This window comes from Pleurodeles waltl, chromosome 10, assembly GCF_031143425.1.
Source record: "Pleurodeles waltl isolate 20211129_DDA chromosome 10, aPleWal1.hap1.20221129, whole genome shotgun sequence".
NCBI classification, from domain to species: domain Eukaryota; kingdom Metazoa; phylum Chordata; class Amphibia; order Caudata; family Salamandridae; genus Pleurodeles; species Pleurodeles waltl.
Window position 1 is genome coordinate 972705637 of NC_090449.1, and position 20585 is coordinate 972726221.

General features: G+C 46.3%; 1 protein-coding gene across 1 annotated transcript in view; it reads right to left on the reverse strand.

Annotated features, from left to right (window-relative positions):
- Positions 1-20585, reverse strand: part of LOC138262081 (anterior gradient protein 2-A-like) — a 35640-nt gene that overhangs the window by 10971 nt on the left and 4084 nt on the right. Inside the window, exons 4-6 of the mRNA XM_069211812.1 lie at positions 19570-19622; positions 13448-13521; positions 11678-11741 (exon numbers count right to left, since the gene is read on the reverse strand). Coding sequence (XP_069067913.1) covers positions 11678-11741; positions 13448-13521; positions 19570-19622 — 191 coding nt within the window. The remainder of the gene's footprint in view (positions 1-11677; positions 11742-13447; positions 13522-19569; positions 19623-20585) is intronic.

Below are 20585 nucleotides of genomic sequence, written 5' to 3' on the forward strand. Positions count from 1 at the left end.
CCCTCTTGTTAAGTTGTTCCCAGGGGCAGGGTGCTGTGGCCCCTGACCCCTGCAACGATCTTCTACATCTTTGACAGGATGCTGGAGGAGAAACAGGCATTCTTTTAAGTGCTGGGCTGCTGATGCACTATAGCGCTTGGAAAGCGCTTTTCTTTTCCTAAAAGAAATCACCGCCGCAGCCCGGGCTTTTAAATTGTGCCCTTGCGCTTCCTGGAGCGCGTTTCTGCTGAGAGGAAATCACCGCCGCAGCCCAGGCTGCATAATTTTCGGAAGCGCTGTGAAAAGCGCTTCGTGAAAGAAAATCACCGCCGCAGCCCGGGGAACTTAATTCTGTAAAGCGCGAGGATCGCGCTCCGTTCCGTGCCCCCGGGGCACAAGAAATCCACCTGGGACGTGACAAGGAGCAAGCCTGCTCCTAGCGGTGCCCCCGGGGTAGGGATCGCTCCGAGGAGCGCCCCCGGGGCACCGGCTGGCCCGACCGGGTGCCGGCGTTGTGTGCGAGCAGGAGGGAGAGGAGGACGCCTCTCCCTCACCTGCTCCAGCCCCGGAGGGCTCTCTCGGCGCGTGCGGGCGGGGCAGCAGCCTCATCGGAGGCTCGCCCGTGCCGCCGGCTTTCTGGTGGGCCCCCTCGTGGGCCCAGGGCAATTGTGAAGGGGTCTCCCCTCTGAAAGGGCCAGCGGAGGCCCCGGGAGACCCCAGGAGTTGACGGGCCCCCAGAGGGGCCTGTTCGCAGAGTGGAGGGGGTGCGTGGCGCCCCCCTCCAGATCCTCAGGATTTCCCTGACCTTGGCCCCCCACAGGAGGGCCGGTGGAGGCCCGGGGGGCCCCCAGTGATTACGGGTCCCAGGAGGGGCCCGTCAGGAACGCTGAGAGGGTGTGTGCCGCCCCTCTTTGGCCCAAATATGCACAGGAGGCCCCCGTTTTGCGCAGAGGAGCACCGGGGGCCCCATTGGTTGTTTAGGCACTGGAAGTGCCGCCCCATTATTCGTTTTAGGCACTGGAGGTGCCTTTTCATCATTTTTCAGGTACTTTAAAACGGACTAATGTAACGTTGATTTAAAGTTCTTTTTACAGACTTTGTAATTATGTTATATTGCCTGCCTGTCCTATGATGTGTTTACATATGTGTGCACATGTTCCTTTTATGGGCATGACTTGCTAATATGTTTGCTTAACTTGCCATAGGTTTTCTAATGTTCCTACTATGGGCGTTTTATGATATTCTTATGACAAGTGTGCTAATGTGATAACGTGTTTCCTGACTACTGCTTATGTTGCAGAATACTGAGTAACCTGTGTGTTATGTGTGACTACTGCTAGTTTGCAGAGTAACTAATGTGTAACGTTCTGACAACTGCTAAGGTAGCAGGATAGTACTGTTATGTGATGTTGGTCTAATAATTACGTTGTGTACAATACAGTAAATTTTCATATAATCTAGTGTTGTGTTTCCTGTGTGGTGGGAATATTGCGTCACATGTATGTGTGTGTTGGGCAGACGCTTTACGCATTGCCTCCGGGTTAAGCCTGACTGCTCGTGCCAAGCTACCAAGGGGGTGAGCAGGGGTTATCTTGGACGTGTAACTCCCTTGCCCTGACTAGAGTGGGTAAGTTCTGCCTGGCTGAGGTACATACCCTAGCCAACCAGAAACCCCATTTCTAACATTGGAAGTCAGCGGTGAGGATAGGACTTGCGCTTGCACAATACCATTGTGACTCATTATTTCACTACAAGGATTGCGTTTAGACCATCACATGTTTGGCTTCTCTTAACTTTCTCTCTTTGGTCATTTTACCTGTTTTCAGTTCTCACGCTTGGGTATTGTGGTTGTCACAGTTGAGTTATTTGTACCTTTTCAAGATGGGGCTTACCTTTGATTTAGAGGACCTGCCGTTTTACACGCAGGGGGAATTAGAGGGGTTCTGTAGAGAGAGAGGGCTGCCTGTAGAAGGGGACCTCAGGAGATCTCTGAATTTCTTTGAAAGGTTTGTGACATTTACCCAGGGAGGGAGTGTGCGTAGGGGGTACCCAGAGGATCCTGAGTGTAGCGAGGGTTCCCAATGGGAGGGCTCCCAGACCTCATCCCTAGAGAGTGGTAGAGAGACTGATCAGGAGGGTGAGAATGACCGGTTGGGGACGCCAGTTGGCAGGGAAGGCCCCAGTGATAGGGAGTCCCTTGCTGGGTCCAGTGTAAGAAGCAGGGCTACCTCTCATTCCTTGACGCCTGATGAGCTAAGAGATAGGCGGGAAGAGAGGGACCTGAAGTTGCAGTTAGCGCGCCTAGCTGTTGAGGAGAGAAGGGCTGAGGTAGAGAAGGCCTTAGTACAGGAGAGAATGGCAGAGGCAGAGAGGGCCTTTGCCAGAGAAAGACTCGCTCTAGAGCGCAGTCTGAAGGATCTGGACTCACCAGCGCTGCAGGTGGAGTCCAGTGGTGGCAGCAATGTACAGTGCTGTAGCAAAGATGTTCCTCACATACCCATAGATCTGGTACCTAGGTTCCAAGAGGGGGGTGACATACGTCAGTGGTTAAAGGAATATGAGAGGGCTCTGGTAGAGCGCAGGATCCCTGAGAAGGATTGGGGAACTGGCCTAGGGAGTTTTATTCCTGAGGAGGGGAGGGATGCCCTACTGACTCTAGAAGAGAGTGACAGGGAGGGGTACTCCGCTGTGAAGAACGCACTGATTGTGAAGTATGGTTTTTCCCCTGAGGAATACAGAAAAAGGTTTAGGGGTGGTAAGAAACTGTCCCACCAGTCTTGGGAGGAGTTTGTGGAGGCTTGCTGCATTGCACTAGATGGATGGGTGAAGGGTAGCACAGTAAACCATTTTGAAGGGCTGTTTAATCTGATTCTCAGAGAGCACCTGTTTCGTTGTTGTTTTTCAGAGTTACGCCAACACTTGTCAGTGTGTGAGCTCTCTGACCCCAGGGAGCTTGCAAAGGAGGCAGACTTCTGGTTGCGTACCAGAGGGTCTGGTGTGACATTAGGGGGTGTTCCTAATGAGAGTGGTCTAGGTGTTTCCCAACAAGGTGTGGTGGGAAAGGAATGGAGTGTCCCAGGTAGGTCCCAGTGGACTGGGGTGGGTGAGGGACACCATGTCCCATCTCAGAGGAGAGGGAATGGGGCTGGGCTGAGGCCCAAGGTGCCCAAGATACCGTCCCAGGCCCCTGAAGGTTCCATGAGTGAACGCCAGGAGGTGAGCCTAACCTGTGCCGTAGGGCCAGCTGTTCAGAAGGATCCCATTTTGTCATTAGGACTTAGGCGGGTGGCTGGTGATAGCGTTCCGCCGGTCCTGGTGTCTGGTAGTCTCGCTCTACCGCGGAGGAGGCAGAAATCCAGGCATAGGGTTGAGAGGGGGCTGCGGGCCCCAGTGGAGAACCTGGAGGGTCAGGGGTCAGCTCTGAGAGCAGAGCCCCCCAGGAATGACCTTGGTGAGACCATTTCTGGGCTGGGAGGAATCCAGACTCTGTCAGATGGGCAGAGGTCAGGAGACCTGCACCAGCCAGACTCTTGTGTGGCCCTTGGGGAAGGTGTTTCCCTGGTGGGGGGTAGGTGTGGCCCCCAGGAAGTCCTGGTGCGCCAGGCAATGATTCAACCGCAGGGTGGTGACTCTGGGTTGGATGATCAGGTCCAGGGGGTAAACTCTGGCCTGATGGGGAGTAGGTGTGCTCCCAAGGAAGTCCTGGTGCGCCAGGCAGTGGTTCAACCGCAGGGTAGTGACTCTGGGTTGGATTGCCAGATTCAGGGGGTAAGCTCTGATCTGGTAGGGGGTAGGTGTGCTCCCAAGGAAGTCCTGGTTCGCTGGGCAATGGTCCAGTCTAAGGGTGTCGTCCCTGGACTAGATAGACAGTTTCAGGGGGTAAACTCTGACCTGGTTGGGGGGGCGGTTAGAGTGCTCATCCCCCCGTGTGAAACTTCTGGTGGCTTCTCCCGAGGTGGGGAGACGCAGGACTCTAGAAGTGGGGTTCAGGGAGGGGGAAGCCCACCCCGGACCCCGGTGCAACCCAAGGGTGTCGTCCCTAGGTTGGGTGGTCAGTCGCCAGGTAGTGATCCTGGGCTGGCGAGAAAGTTGTGCAGGGCTGCTGTACCCAGCACCCTGGCAAGTGTGGATTCTGGTGATACCCCTCCTAGGAGAGGAGGGCGGGATCCTAGAAGGAGGGGTAGAGGGAGGAGAGCCTCGCCTCTAGCCCCTGTAGAACCTATGGGTGCGGACCCTAGGTTGGTGGATCAGTGGCAGGGTAGAGCCCCTGAACTGATCGGAAATGGAGTGGAGACAGGTTGCTTTGCACCTGGGGCTACCGCCCCCCACTCATTATGGTTTCAGAGACCAGAGGCTCCTAGATGGCCTGGGGCCTGGTTCTGGCCATTGGCAGCTAGAGAATCCCCGTGGGTTGGTCTAGGCTGCCTGGGACGCATTGACAGAGAGATCCCAGTGGAGTCAGGAAGGCGTAGAACTGGAACATGCCCCTGCTGTTGTGGGCCTGGGTCCTTGTTCTATCGCCCCAATCAGGGAAGTCCATCAAGGTATTGATTGTTCTCCCCTGGCTTTTGGCTGGTAGGGGGTTGTGTTGGACTTTTGGCCATACGCATGGTCATCCCTAGTCTTTTTGCCTCCTTCCTCCTGGTTTTTCTGACCTTTCGCTGTTGGCTCTAGGACTCTGAGCACTTTATCACTGCTGACCAGTGTTAAAGTGCAGGTGCTCTCCCATCTAAAGTTGGTATGATTGGCTTATACCTGATTGGCATATTTAATTTACCTATAAGTCCCTTGTACAGTGGTATCTCTATACCCAGGGCCTGTAAATTAAATACTACTAGTGGGCCTGCAGCGCTGCTTGCGCCACCCACTGAAGTAGACTTTCAAACCTGTCTCAGGCCTGCTAGCGCAGGGCCTGTGTGCGCAGTTTTCTGCCACAGGGACCTGGCATCTAAATTTACTTGCCAGGCCCAGGACTCCCCTTTTACTACATGTAAGTCACCCCTAAAGTACGCCCTGTGGACAGGGTGCCATGTATGTAGAAAGGCAGGACATGTGCCATATTGCATGGCCTGTCCTGGTAGTGACAAACAGCCTAACTTGGTGTCTCACTGCTGTGAGTGCTGCCTTCTCATAGGATTGCATTAGAAATGCCCTGCCTTATGTGTAGGGGTATTGTCTGATTTATGAGGGCTAGCGTAGGCGTGTTTGGTATGGTTGTGATGGTGATAATAGATACTGCTTACTGGTGTGGGTGTATTTTTTATTACTATCACAGAAATGCCACTTCTAGAAAGTGCGCATTTATCTGTGCTTATGATTCTGGTGTTTTGCAGCTTGACTCCAATCCACGTCTGGGCAGAGTGACAGTTGGGGCTTTGTGCATACTTTTCAGACAGCCTGTACACAGGGAGGGTGGAGGTGTCACTGAGGTGCATCTACATACTGAATAGTCTTCCTGGGCTGAGAGAAGGGAGAGGCGGGGCACACCTACATTTGTAAAGGCTGTGCCCTGGCCTCACACAATAGGGTCGTTAACCCCCCACTGATGTTTGGAGCCTGTGCTGAAAGGAGAGAGGGGGCACTCCCAGAACCAGTTGTAACTGGCTGGAACCTCCTCTCCCTACCACTGTAAAACACTGTAAGAACTGACTATAAGTACAGGGGAATTTTCCCCACAATTTGAACATTCTTGGAACTTGGAACTGGACACAGAACGCTGATGAATGGATTCACCAGGAAACCGCCATGGACTGCTGCTGCTGTGCTGACCTGTGACCTGCCTGGTCACTAGGAGGAACTGCCACCATCTGCACCCTTTGTGCTGGCCTGTAGCTGAGCCCACCAGCCCTGTGCTCCCTCTTGTTAAGTTGTTCCCAGGGGCAGGGTGCTGTGGCCCCTGACCCCTGCAACGATCTTCTACATCTTTGACAGGATGCTGGAGGAGAAACAGGCATTCTTTTAAGTGCTGGGCTGCTGATGCACTATAGCGCTTGGAAAGCGCTTTTCTTTTCCTAAAAGAAATCACCGCCGCAGCCCGGGCTTTTAAATTGTGCCCTTGCGCTTCCTGGAGCGCGTTTCTGCTGAGAGGAAATCACCGCCGCAGCCCAGGCTGCATAATTTTCGGAAGCGCTGTGAAAAGCGCTTCGTGAAAGAAAATCACCGCCGCAGCCCGGGGAACTTAATTCTGTAAAGCGCGAGGATCGCGCTCCGTTCCGTGCCCCCGGGGCACAAGAAATCCACCTGGGACGTGACAAGGAGCAAGCCTGCTCCTAGCGGTGCCCCCGGGGTAGGGATCGCTCCGAGGAGCGCCCCCGGGGCACCGGCTGGCCCGACCGGGTGCCGGCGTTGTGTGCGAGCAGGAGGGAGAGGAGGACGCCTCTCCCTCACCTGCTCCAGCCCCGGAGGGCTCTCTCGGCGCGTGCGGGCGGGGCAGCAGCCTCATCGGAGGCTCGCCCGTGCCGCCGGCTTTCTGGTGGGCCCCCTCGTGGGCCCAGGGCAATTGTGAAGGGGTCTCCCCTCTGAAAGGGCCAGCGGAGGCCCCGGGAGACCCCAGGAGTTGACGGGCCCCCAGAGGGGCCTGTTCGCAGAGTGGAGGGGGTGCGTGGCGCCCCCCTCCAGATCCTCAGGATTTCCCTGACCTTGGCCCCCCACAGGAGGGCCGGTGGAGGCCCGGGGGGCCCCCAGTGATTACGGGTCCCAGGAGGGGCCCGTCAGGAACGCTGAGAGGGTGTGTGCCGCCCCTCTTTGGCCCAAATATGCACAGGAGGCCCCCGTTTTGCGCAGAGGAGCACCGGGGGCCCCATTGGTTGTTTAGGCACTGGAAGTGCCGCCCCATTATTCGTTTTAGGCACTGGAGGTGCCTTTTCATCATTTTTCAGGTACTTTAAAACGGACTAATGTAACGTTGATTTAAAGTTCTTTTTACAGACTTTGTAATTATGTTATATTGCCTGCCTGTCCTATGATGTGTTTACATATGTGTGCACATGTTCCTTTTATGGGCATGACTTGCTAATATGTTTGCTTAACTTGCCATAGGTTTTCTAATGTTCCTACTATGGGCGTTTTATGATATTCTTATGACAAGTGTGCTAATGTGATAACGTGTTTCCTGACTACTGCTTATGTTGCAGAATACTGAGTAACCTGTGTGTTATGTGTGACTACTGCTAGTTTGCAGAGTAACTAATGTGTAACGTTCTGACAACTGCTAAGGTAGCAGGATAGTACTGTTATGTGATGTTGGTCTAATAATTACGTTGTGTACAATACAGTATATTTTCATATAATCTAGTGTTGTGTTTCCTGTGTGGTGGGAATATTGCGTCACATGTATGTGTGTGTTGGGCAGACGCTTTACGCATTGCCTCCGGGTTAAGCCTGACTGCTCGTGCCAAGCTACCAAGGGGGTGAGCAGGGGTTATCTTGGACGTGTAACTCCCTTGCCCTGACTAGAGTGGGTAAGTTCTGCCTGGCTGAGGTACATACCCTAGCCAACCAGAAACCCCATTTCTAACAACTAAAGACTGAAAAGGCCTAGCTTCCTGGTTTTTCTTTCTTGCAGTTTGAGCATGAGTCTAACAACACTTTCCGTTCTGGAGCTGTATCATGAACAAGTTTTGCATTTGGGCTCAGGGAAATGCTTGATCCTGTGCTCCTCGACCTTGGGGAATTTCTCATGATAGCATTCTATCACTTTTTAGTTTGTCCGTGCCACTGCATGTAAGTAACATGCCTATGCATATCATTCTTGCCTCAACCCCAAAGAAGTAGTCCACTCTGAATTGCAAGGCTGCATCCTCTTTGTGTGAGCACACAAGCAAACCAGGAGAAATTGAGGTGCATTGGGTTTCAGTGACCTTTTGATGGATTTCCTCAGCACAGAAAATTCAATAGTCTGGCATGGTGATGTACATAATACTTATAGATTACAGATCTAGATAGATTCCACTGCATGGTTTAACAGTGGCCAATTTGTAAATCAGTCTTGGCTGCATCTCCAAGTATGAATTCAGCCCAGACCGTTAACCATGTGACCTCTGCTTGGGGAACACACAAAAAAATAGGTTTTGGAGGCATATTGGGTCTCATCTTTAAAGTGTACTTTTACAAAAGCTAAAAGAAAGATTATTTAGAATATTACTGTACTGACTTCTTCATGCCAATGGTGTATCTCCATATTTGTGGTGTGTACCCTAATTGTTTTTCTTTGCTGGGGCTTGAGACCAGGTGAACAGGCACCTATACAGTAGATTGAAAATTACTCTCTCTTTCCCTTCAGCGCAGGTCTTTGTTAACAATGGAATGGCTAGGTGGTTCACAGAATACCATGTTGTTAAATATAATATTAATAAGCAGTGTGCTGTAATTTGGCTGTTTGTTGAAGATAATCGAACATCATCAGATTTGTACTTGTGCTAGAAGGCTGGGTAGTGTGTAACGTTCTCTTCAATTGTTAATATTGAGTAACGTGGTATTAGCTAGTCACAATTTGCAGACAGTGATCTGCCAGCAGGCATGCAGCTGCAGGCCACTACAAGCCACAGCTGGCTGTCTACTAAATTAATGTATTCATTCTTCGTTTTACATTTGTGGAAGTTGTTATGGTCCATCTTCTCTCTTTGGTTGTGTGGGTCCACACTGAATACTCCAGCTTCACTACTTTTGAGAGGAGGGGAGGGAATTCCACTTTCTGTACCCCTTCCTGTATGAGGGGGCATCTATACTGGCCAAGGTAGAGGTTTTGTTTCCCATGAGAGACCTCTACCATTGTTATTGGAACAGCAAATAGGCAGAGAGCACTTAATCGTAAGTTACATGGCACACAATTTGCTTTAAATCACTTGTGGGGGTCTGTCAGAGGCTGTGTTTTGGGAACCCTCCAATTTAATACATTTACAGTTATGGACCCATTCACACATAAAATAAGTGTCCTAACCGGTACCCTAGTTTTTGCTGGAGGAAGATATTGCTTCTTGTAAGAGAAAATCTAGCCTATTGATTGGCTCCATGTTCAGTCTCTGGTCTGTAGTAGTTCCTGTAATCTACTATTTGGGGCATGCTGTCCAAGCTTAAAGTTCCTAGTTGCATCATCCTGTTGTGCAGGAGTCAGTTTCCTTAAAAGAAGAATTCCAACTGGATAACCTGGTGGCAGTTGTTAACAACTGTGTCACACATTGCCCAGTCTTTGGTGGTCCCACATTATCAGCACCCAAGTGAAGTAGGCTTGCGAGAACTAGCTCAGAAGATCAGTTAGCCATATATGTAGTACTCTTACATCTGATAGAACACTACTCCTTTACGGAGTGGGCTATGAGAACATTATGGCAAACATTCAAGAAAGACTCAACTTTCATGGACTCAAGAAATTCATTGTCTGGAGAAAATCCAAGTTCATAAAACTTCTCAAGATGAAGCTTGGATTATTGATGCCCTCACTGGATACAACTGTTGGCATTGCCCACCGGACCTGTAGGAGCGCATGAAAACTTGTAAATTAGGAATGGTCAGGGGACCCCACTAGCGCCATCTGATAACGTCTCATGGTGCCTCGTCTGTGGCTAGACACCTTATCCTAGGAGCATGTTTTAAATTTGGATTTTCTTTTCTCATCAAGAACTCCTTCTGATAGTATCTAGACCTGTGAGAAGTTGGAGAAAACTTCAGTCTGTACTCCACTGGATATATTGCTGTTCCATTTAAAAGTCTGAAGGAAAAACCATTGGTTGCAGAAGACCCTGGCTCTATCCAGTCGTGTGCTCACAGGTGTGATGGCTGTCTATCGAACTTTTAAACTGTTTTTGTTTTGTTTTTAAAAAACAAACTCCCAAGGCGAAAATAAATTTCCGAAATACAAAACAAAAACTAATGGCCCAAAAACTCTAAGAGTTTTCTCTCAAGGTGGTGTGTCATTGTTTCTTTTCTTCTCTTACTGCCAGGTTTTATCTGGACAATAAACAATAAGCTATCTACCCTGTAAAGGCCAGGGTGTCAGAGGGAGCTTTCTGTCAACAGAGCCAAGGGGAGGGGGTGGCTTCATCGTACGAAAACTTAGGTTTTGTCCATCTCTAAATGAGACTGGCGGACCAAGAGTTTGGCTGACAGGGCGCTCCATCACATTTACAACAGAGTAACTTGTGCATGAAACTCTAAATAAGCCCCTTGGTTTTGATCTCTGTTTTCTTTATCTCTTAAATGTATTGTTGTATTATGTGTTTTACAGCACACACCCCTCCTATTCATATATCCCTAAAAAGTAATCTTTGGACCTCCCAAGCTATGAAATGTCAGCCAAAAGATACCCATGGGGAAAGCTTGTTTTTCCATTTTGAATCCCCTTTGTAGGGAAGGGAGTGCACTGAGTCACAGATCACATTAGGACTGTTGCTCTATCCTGCCCTTGGAGTCATGTGGATGGGGTTTTCACTCCAGTACCCTCTTTGTTTTTTGCTAGCATTTCTTTTCTAAATTGCATTAAAACCTCCCCATTGTATTCTCCCTTGCTTAACCATGTTGCCCTTCTTCCTCTTCTCTGCTTTCTTTCGCCCATCCTTGACCATCCTTAGTGATTTGGGTTATGGCACACGTAGTAACAGGGGCGGCTCTTCCTTTAGAGTGGATGAATGTTGCCTCACCTGCCAGCAGCGGCAGCTGCAAAACCTTTACCAGAAAACGACAATAAACTGAGGCCCATATTTATACTTTTTTAGCGCTGTATTTGCGCCGCTTTTTGACACAAAAGCCTCGCAAACTTACAAAATACAATTGTATTTTGTACGTTTGTGTCGCTTTTGTGTAAATAAATTATGCAAATGTGGCGCTAAAAAAGTATAAATATGGGCCTGAGTTTATTATCGTTTTCTGGTAAAGGGGTGGGGCCACAGCACTCCTCCTCACTGCGCATGTATGTTTGGCCAGCCATCTCGGGCTAACACACATGGGCAGTAGGCTCTCTCCAGCCCAGCAATCACAGTTGCCGGGATGGGCAGAGGATGCACAGGCTCCCAGTCTGCCTGGGAGCGCTCCAGCTGGGCTCTCCCAGCCAATCCTAACGCTGCTCTGAGCAGCCTCAGGATTGGCGCAAGGCAGGCTGGGAGCCTGTGTCTGCAGCAGAGGAGCGGATGGATAAGTGAGGGGATGGTGATTAAGGTGAGTGTGTTTTTTTTAATTATTAATTAAATGTTTATTCCACCCTCCTCTCCCCCGCACCCTAGCCCGCATCTTCCATGCTCTGTCAGCTGCGACTGCATAGCAAATAGAAAGGCTGCTTCAACCTAAGTTTTGTTTCCTATCCGTAAATTATTTTGAATATTCTTCCCACTATGTGCACATTTTCTCTCTCAATTCCATCTGGAACTAGTAGTTCACATCAGAATGGATTTTGCTTTGAGCCTCACAGGGGAAGATCCATAGAGACCTCAAAAGTACATGTTACAACAACTTCGTATTAATGTAGTGTACATAAGAATATTTCACGCTCATCTGAAAAATAAAACATCTCCCAACACGTCTTTTACACTTGACTCATCTCAAAGTCACTGACGCCTTTGTGAAGTCATTCTTACGATCCCTCAATACTTTTTTTTCCAAAAGTCATAGAAAAATAGTTATCTGCATTTGAATATATAATGTCTTCTAATACTGGTATGCGCCTCCTTCATATATTCACTGAATGACTTTAATTACAAAGAGAACTTACCTACGAAAACAAGCTTAGGGACATACTGGCCATCAAGTAAAAGGTTCTTGTCAGTCGGATCATGCTGGAAATAAAAGAGACATACTATTTACTATCACATTCTAGAAATAAGTGTCTTTATATTACCATGCAGACCTATTCTCATTAGCCAGGCATCCACGCGTTTCAGATATGTGGATTCTGGGTAATGTATCCTTCAAAATGTTCAATCTATGAGTAGGTTGCAAAGTTAAAACCAAGGACATCGATTTACCAAATTGGCAAGGAAAGCAAAAGAAAGATCACGCAAACTTTGACCCCTAAATGACATCAAAGGGTTGATGTCCTACTGAATAACCTCTTATTTCATGCTGTGGGCTGGAAGAAGAGCAGGGGGGTGGAAGGCATAACCAGGGGCAGCTACTGCTCTCCTGGCTTACCCCTAATTGAAACCCTTGGCTGCACTGATACCCATGGCTAAAGCTGTACTGCCTGCAACTTGACAGAAATGTGATTATTATTGCATTTTAACAATGAGAATATGACATCACAGAGCCAACTCTTTCTGTGTGTAAGCTTTGTGTTTTAACAAAAAAAGATTGCATTTTTGTGACTTGGGTAGTCACATTCATTTCACGAAAAACTTGTTTGGGAATTCTGAAATATATGTGCACAGGCCATCAATTAGACTTTATGGAGGTGCAGCCAGCAAGAAGTCAGTATTTTGTGCCCAAAATCGCAGCATGAGGTAAAATCAGCATGATCTGGGAATGTAGAATGCTTGAGCACATGGCAAAAATGTACCACCATGTTTTGGCCTTGAACAGGTGAAATGGAGACAACTATTTATACTGCACTGCGCTTTAGCATAGTTACCCTCTTTCACAGTGGTTCCCACCCTGTGGTCCGGGGACCCCTCGGGGTCTAAACAGCCTCCTCAGGGGGTCCGCGACTGCTTACAAAATTAAATAATATTAACAGATTAGGTGCCCAGATTTCAGTAATGACTTAGTTAGGGGAGGGGGAAGTCCCCAGATTCCCTTAATGATCCAGTGGGGGTCCCAGGGTCCCAGTAATGATACAATGGGGGTCCACAGAAGTAAAAAGGTTGGGAATCACTGCTCTATCACATTATTCCTTCACATCTGGGGGTGCTTGCCTTCACCCGTGCAGTCCCTATGATTCTCTGCTAGACACTGCCAGTTCTCCTTCTCTCACTTCCGCCCTCAGGCAGGAAGTGGTGTCCAGTGTCATTGGCGGGGACCTGGGATGTACTTCCGGCTCCAGAATTACAAGTATTGGAATGAGAACTAAGTTAAAACAAGAAACGAATGAGCGACTCGTAGCTGTCATGAGACAAGTTGAAATTCCTGCAGTAGCCACTTTTAATTAAAATAACTTCCAACCTCCCTCTGATGCGACTCAAATTACAACCCTAATTAAGCACCTACAACTCCCAGCGTGTTTATTGCTGTTGGCTGAAAAATCCGGGAGTGGCGAAAATGACCCTCTTTATATGGGACTAATTACATTTGTGTCTGTGTTATTAGCTCATACTGACATTAATCTTTCTTAATATCCTTGAACTTGTATTCATGCTTTTTTAAATGGAAAATTCCAAACCACAAGTAGCACATTGCAAACATTAAAAGCATCATTGGCTCAGCTGCTCACTGCTGACACGGAACAACTAAAGAAGCCCAGCAAACAATTGCTACTAAATGCCACCAGTATTTACATCAGGAAAAGAACCTCGAAAATGTAACCAAACATGCCATCAAGGGAACTTACAACGACGTTAAGAAGAATGAATTTTTCTGCCAGTTTCTGGATGCCTTTATGCTCAGCAAATGATTTCTTCAAAGCTGTAAAAAAACACAAATACATGTAAATAGGTTGTGCCTTTCAACCAAACCAATCTGATCCCTTGTCAGCTGAGACAGAGATCAATTTATCCCAAATTCACAAGACTAGCTGATTCTGTCCCGTTCATTTCTTTTTATCTGGGACTTTGGTTATGTCGTGGTCCTCAGCTTTTGTTTCTTTCTGTCTGGGACTTGCTGTCCTGATTTTATGACTATACAATCTGTGCTACAAGCCTCAGAATGCAAAGAAAAAAACAACATGCTTCGATGAGCTACTTAAGCCAACAAACACAAATGATGGATGGGTCAAGAGTGATTTTGCATAGGGCTGAGTCCAAACTGGAATGGCATGGTAAGCAAAAAAAACTGATAGATTAAACCCAGACCTGTGATTGGGGGTGAATGTTTGATTTGGTCTACATTCCATCCATCAACTGTTCTTTTTGTGTTTGTCACCCCAAGTGGGAAGGGTATGCCCTGACCTGGGTCCCGTGCTCTCTATGCCACCAGATTCAAGCTAGCCTGGCTGAAGAGGAGTGATACCCAGAAACCGGTCCCAGGATACTTGTTTCTGGCTCAGGGAGGACCTGGCCTGGCAGTTCGGGCTGGACTGTTCCCATGGACAACAGGGTCAAGACTGATTTGCATATGGCTAGGTCCAAACTGGAATGGCATGGTGAGCAAAAAAACTGATAGATTAAGCACAGATCTGTGACTGGGGTGAATGTTTGATTTGGTCTTCATTCCGTCCATCAACTGTTCTTTTCGATTAGGTACTTAGACGTCAAAGTGGGAAATCACACAATGTATGGAAAAATCTTGAACTGGCTGTGCTGCTCAAGGATGGACCTAGGAAACATCTCACCTCTCAAATATGGACTTTGCAGCATTGGAACAAAACGTTGCACGCCATAGAAGTGATCACTGAAGTCAAGTTTCAAGCTTTATTAAAGATTTACGTCTAACAATGAGATTTACAGTATACCATAAATAGCATTCATTAGAACAAATTTCAAAAGGAGCTAATACATTTTAAAATATTCCAACACAATAATTAATTAGCTGGACAGTTAATCATCTCCATTGCAGTTCCTGCCGATGCAATACCATATTTTTAAAAAGTGGCTTTAAAAATCTCTGTTAATAAATTTTTAATGCATGATAAGCAAATATGAAATGTTTAATAGTCTGTACATCAGTATAACACAAAGCCCATATTCTTTTCTACCAAATTACATTTTGCCAGGCATCCATGACTGTTTTTAATGACAAACTATTCAATCTACGTAACATTATACACCTTCTCACTTTATGTTCCAGATTTCTCTTTAAATATATTTGAGGGACTGCTGGCTGACAAGATTGAATTCAATTTTTAAAATGACCCTCTAGTCTGCATACCTCAATATCTTTTTCCATGGAACAGTTTTTCATAGTATGAGTTAAATAGTTTTTTTAAATGGGCATAACTTAGATTTAGTAAAGGGAAAGTACTGGGGTGCAGATAAAATGTTGGTTAAAAATGTCCCAGACTCTTTAATAGGTAAAAAAATCTGAAACTATAATGCTCCTTAGGGATTTTTCTTTAGCTTGTAATAGACAATGATACCACCCTAAAATAGCAGCCGGCACACCCATAAAAATGCTTACCAATCCTAATTCCAGCCTTAGGGCTCCTATAGAAGACCATAGAGGTTAAGGTGCAAATAGTGCGTATAATTTTCCCCTTGTCTCTATAGCATATAAGAGTGATGGAGGAATCTTAATGCACTTGCTGCATAAAGTAACTTAAGTGCATTTCAACGGGCCAGTGCCTTATTCGATACATGTCTGAAATGCTCATTGTCACTCAAATTTACATCCTTTTTTGTGAAGATATGGGTAGAATTTACCACTTTTAAGGTGGAGTTAGTATGCATCTGGTTGAACTTTATATTTGTCCGACACCCCTTTTGCCAAAACCTCACAACCTTGGTTTTATTTATATTAACCTTGAGGAATTGAGCGTCTGAGTATGATGATGTGGTGTTGAGGCATCTCTGACAACCTTTAGGTTCAAATCTAACAAAACAATGTCATCTGGATAAAGGAGTGTGTCTAAAAAATACAAACATAGTTTGGCGCATCACAGGCTACCTTACTCAGCACATCAGGTAAATCTGCCATAGAGAGTGAAAAAAGGGAGTGGGGGGAAACAGCCAACCATGTTTCAGACCATTTCTGATAGGAATTCTTGTGTTCATACCGGTCTAGCTCCTAACATAACATGACACCAAGTTTCGGAATGAAGGGAGATAACAAGTTTCAAAAGACCCTCAAGTATTACCATGGCATTCAACTTTCTCCAGAAGGTCTGCTTGTCAACCCTATCAAACGTGGTTAAATGGCTGCATAAGCAGGCACCCCCCAATGATTCACATACTTCTCCAGTATAAAATGTATACCAGTTATATTATCTAAATGGCCTACTCTAAACCATGCCTGCTCCAGTGTTTTTTTTTTTTGCCTCCGGCCATTCTAGAAGGTTGCCTAATACACATTTAAAGTTTTTTTCTGTGGCATCCAACAGAGTAATCTGCCTATAATTGCTAGGGGGATTTAAAAAGCTGTTTTTATCCAAGGCGTAAATAACACTACCCCTCCAAGAGCTAGGAATGACGCCTATGTTATACCAGTGACCAAAAAGCGCCACTAAATAGGAAGCCCATATATCTAGATCCAACAGTAGTAGGTAACTGACATGCACCCATGTTTCCGGCAGCTTTAGGATAATGCAACACCTCCTGTCTAGACGGAGGAGATGGTGGGTAACATCTCCCGTCTGGAAAAAATATCATATCTTTCTCAAAACCCTTCTATTTATTTGGTGCATTGAAAGCAGTTATATACTTTGCTATTCCATGCTGGAAGTGGTCATTCGTTTTAAAGAATAACGATTTTCCTGATACTCGGTGTCCAGAGAATTATCTACATTACAGGAAAGGTCCCATCATTTAAAGGATTAAAAATCAAGGCAGAGATGGAGAGTATACAGTCTACTTCCTTTAACCAAACAGAGAGGAATAAATGGCCCTGTCGATAATTACGCATGTTTCTAAATAAAGACTAAGGTGAAAGCACTTTTGATATTTGTCAAGTGGATTCTTTTTTTAATCTGCTGAACGAGTAGAACGGGTCTACGTGATAATCGAGTGCAGGTGCGTGTGCTGAGGGAGCTCAGAGCAGGTCAATTACCTGCTTAGTCAGACTCATATCTGTGGGTTGCTAGGATGCAAACCGAGGCACTCCCTGTCACCAGACCGGTTGTTTTACGAACATGCTGGGAGGCTGCCTCCTTCTATTTGTGGGTTTGTTCATTCATACCCAACGTCTGTTTTCTTTTGAACCCTCTTCGGTAGCTACAATGACACACGAGCGTTTTGCCAAGGGCGTTGCAACTTATTTTGACTTTCTAGGCGCACAAAACATTTTGCACCTACTTGTGCATCTGTTCCAATTGGGCCTTCCATATCTGTACCTGTTACCGGATCTGCAATAAAAGACTGCAAGGCTGCACGTTGGTAGCACCTGCTCAGCCCCAGAATGAAGTTACACATGCCTCGGACTGGGGCCAGGGCTTCTGCATAGAAAGGGATCCGTGCTCTCGAGTGATCCATTGGGGAGGACAGAAGAACGCCAATTTGTCCAAACCTCGACCTTATCTTCACAAATGCTTGTGATCGGGTGTGTTAATCTAATTCGTTCGATTGCACACCAACCAGACAAGTCCCCGCAAACTCTGATTTGCTAAAGGACAGCTCCAGACAGGGAAGAAAAGGTGAAGATGACAAGAGCCACCTAGGAACCCTACCAAGACTACAAATACCGTGCGGTAATCTTAATCTTAAACAACGGGCAATGATGAGGCAATTTCTTGTGTCAGAAAAGCAAACTAGGTTAAGACGTACTTGCGGGGCCACATCACTCCAGGTCATTACAGACACAGGGGCAGATTTGTGAAAAGTGGCGCTGCATTTAGTGCAGCGCCACTTTTCTTGTGCCCCTTAGTGCCCCCCAACACCATCATGTGTGCGCTGTGTTTAAAATACGGTGCACCACGGCAGTAGTCAGGGGGACTAGCTTCATAAATTTTGATGCTAGTCCGGCGCTTTGCAGGATTAGCGTAAAAAATGTTGACGCTAATCTTGCAAAGCACCCAGAGGCCCACTGAAAACAATGGGAGCCTCTTTTTAACGTTTGGTCTTAGCAGCAGTTAAAAATGCAGATAAATATGACGCAAAAAAATCTCTTCGATTTCTTTGTGACATTTTTTCTCCCCCAAAGCCTCCCCCCCCCCTAGTGCTGGAATGGCTCCCTTGCATACATTATGCCTGGTGCAGGCATAAGGTGGCACAAGGGGTTACAAAATGCCGCAATGCAAGCATTGAGCCACTTTGTAAATATGGCACTGAGTTTTTGGCCTTCCAACGCCTCATTAGCGTAAAAAAAAATGACACTAATGTGGCATCAGAATGGCGCTAGGCCCTCAGAAATCTGGGCCACTGTCTCCAGCCCTAACATTTCACCTATAAATCATTGATTTCAGGTGTGTTTAGTCTAATCATTTGAACGAAAGCAAAAGAAGACTGTAACACCCAGAAAGCCCTAGGCTAACAAACAATAGTCCAGGACTGAAAGCAGTGTCTGTAATGACCTGGAGTGAGTCAGGCATTATACTGGAAAGCCACAAAAAGTGTGATCCTAAACATTTTGACCACCATTTATTTTTAAATGTCATTACCACACAATTTCTAAATTTCTCAATTTAATGGCGAATGATTTAATGTTTCACCAGCAAAGTTAATGATTTACGTGTCAGGAGAGAAAACCGTGATGTGTAATTTATAGTGGGGTTAAGCTTTTGTGATCAATTTACAGTTAAGATGGTGGGTGAAATTTAGGATAATAGTCAGTAACAGAGTTACCACCCGATTAAGGGGCATATTTAAGAGCCCCTAGCACCATTGTGATGCCACATTAGTGTCATTTTTTTTACCCTAATGTGGCGTTAGAAGGCCAAAAACACTGCACCATATTTACAATGTGGCGCAATGAATGTACTGGACCACTTTGTAACCCTTTGCGCTACATTATGCCTGCACACATTGCAGCGCCCCTTTTCTTGTGCCCCTGAGCGCCCTCCTAACGCCACCATGTGTGCGCCGTATTTAAAATACGCCACACCATGGCGGTAGTTAGGAGACTAGCATCAGAATTTTTTATACTAGTCCAGCGCTTTGCAGGATTAGCATTAAACAGTTTTATGCTAACCCTGCAAAGCAGCCAGAGGCCCATTGTAACCAATGGACGCCTCCTTTTAATGTCTGCTCTGAGCAGGCGTTAAAAGTGCTGAAAACAATGACGCAAAGAAATCTCTTTTTTGGCTCTCCTAATGGGGAAACGCCCCCTTTGCATACATTATGCCTGGCGCAGGCATAATATAGCACAATGAGTTACAAAGTGGCCCAATGGATGCAATATGTTGCAGCGTTTTTGGCCTTCTAAAGCCACATTAGCATAAAAAAATGATTCTAATGTGGCATCAGAATGGCACTGGGGGCTCTTAAACATGCCCCGAAGTGCTTTTTTATAATGCAGCTCCACAAGTGGTTTTGTCATACACGTTCTGCATCTTGTGAGGCGATCTTGTTGCAGTTTTATTGATCATGGTATGGAGATACTCATCCTGCAGAACTCGTTTACCACTACATTTATCTCTTTGTAAATGGGAAAACCAGTGTAAATCCTTTTTTCCTGCACAAAATAGGTTTCAGCTGCACTCTAATCAATGCACAAGCGTCTACAATTGATCACTTTCATTGGCGGGCACTATTCAACATTTTTGAATAAACAAATAACTGATTGGTTCAACCGTCAGCCAGAGAACCCGTCAAAATATAGCCCTTCAGGTTTCTGCATGGTAAAGGCATGTGCATGCGTGACAAACTGCATTACACTACAAATCCATCTCATGACTTTGTTATAAGTTATTTTGATAAATGCCATTACCTTGAGAGTGTGGACAGTCATCTCTGTGGTTGATAACGAGCAGTGGTTTGTTGCTGTTAAAGAAAAAACATGGATAAGATGTGTTGTGTAAGATACAGAATAGTCTTGTCTGTGACTCGTGTTGAGTAGTGAGCCACATTGTTCATGGATGTTGAAACCATGCACCTTACATACAAAATGTGTTACATTAGCAGAACGACAATCAATGCACAGCAGTGGAAGATGAATCACATTCACTGAATTATGCAGCAAGAAATTGCAAATTGCATACTGCATACACACAGTATACGTGTTTCAGAGGGATGAAATGCAAGGTTGTAGACAACAGATCTTAAAAAAGAAAATAAAACATTTGATGACTCTGTACTTTGAGTGCTGTGTTCAAATTTCTGTTGCGCTGAGATCACTGTTTGTGATGTAACATCAGTGTGCATGAACAATGAAACAAAATATTTTCCTGACAAAGAAGTGATCATGATTTCCACACTGCTCGAATTAAAGGTACATATCTAAGGATTCTTAATGCTGCGGGAACAAAGCTCATCTACAGTCCATCAGCTGGAGAAGTCATTGCTGTCTGAACAAAGGTTTCACCTCAAAGGTACCGTGTGACAAATTAATACAGCTATCAACAGGTGAAAGCCTGAGGAGCCAACTTGTGAAAAGTGTCTGAAACTGATTTGTATCACGTTAAAGTAATTTTTGACCAGTACTTAATTTGTAAATCAGTAAGTGCCAGGGCCCAAAGTTTTGCTCAGAAGCCTGTGGCCGGCGCTATTGAATGTTAGCTGCTGAATACAAAGGCTGCCTATTGTTGATTTTTCTCAAGCCTCTTTAATCCACCACCAGACACTCCCTGCCCATTAAACCCACTCTAGCAGGCTCTTTTTCATTCCCACTTTCTCCATTTGTGCGTTTTCCCATCGTTCTCTTCCTCCTTCTGCTCCCCACCCCCTGTGTGTTCCGTCATTTGATCTAGAAATATTTTTGTTGTTGGTTTAAATAAGGAAATTATG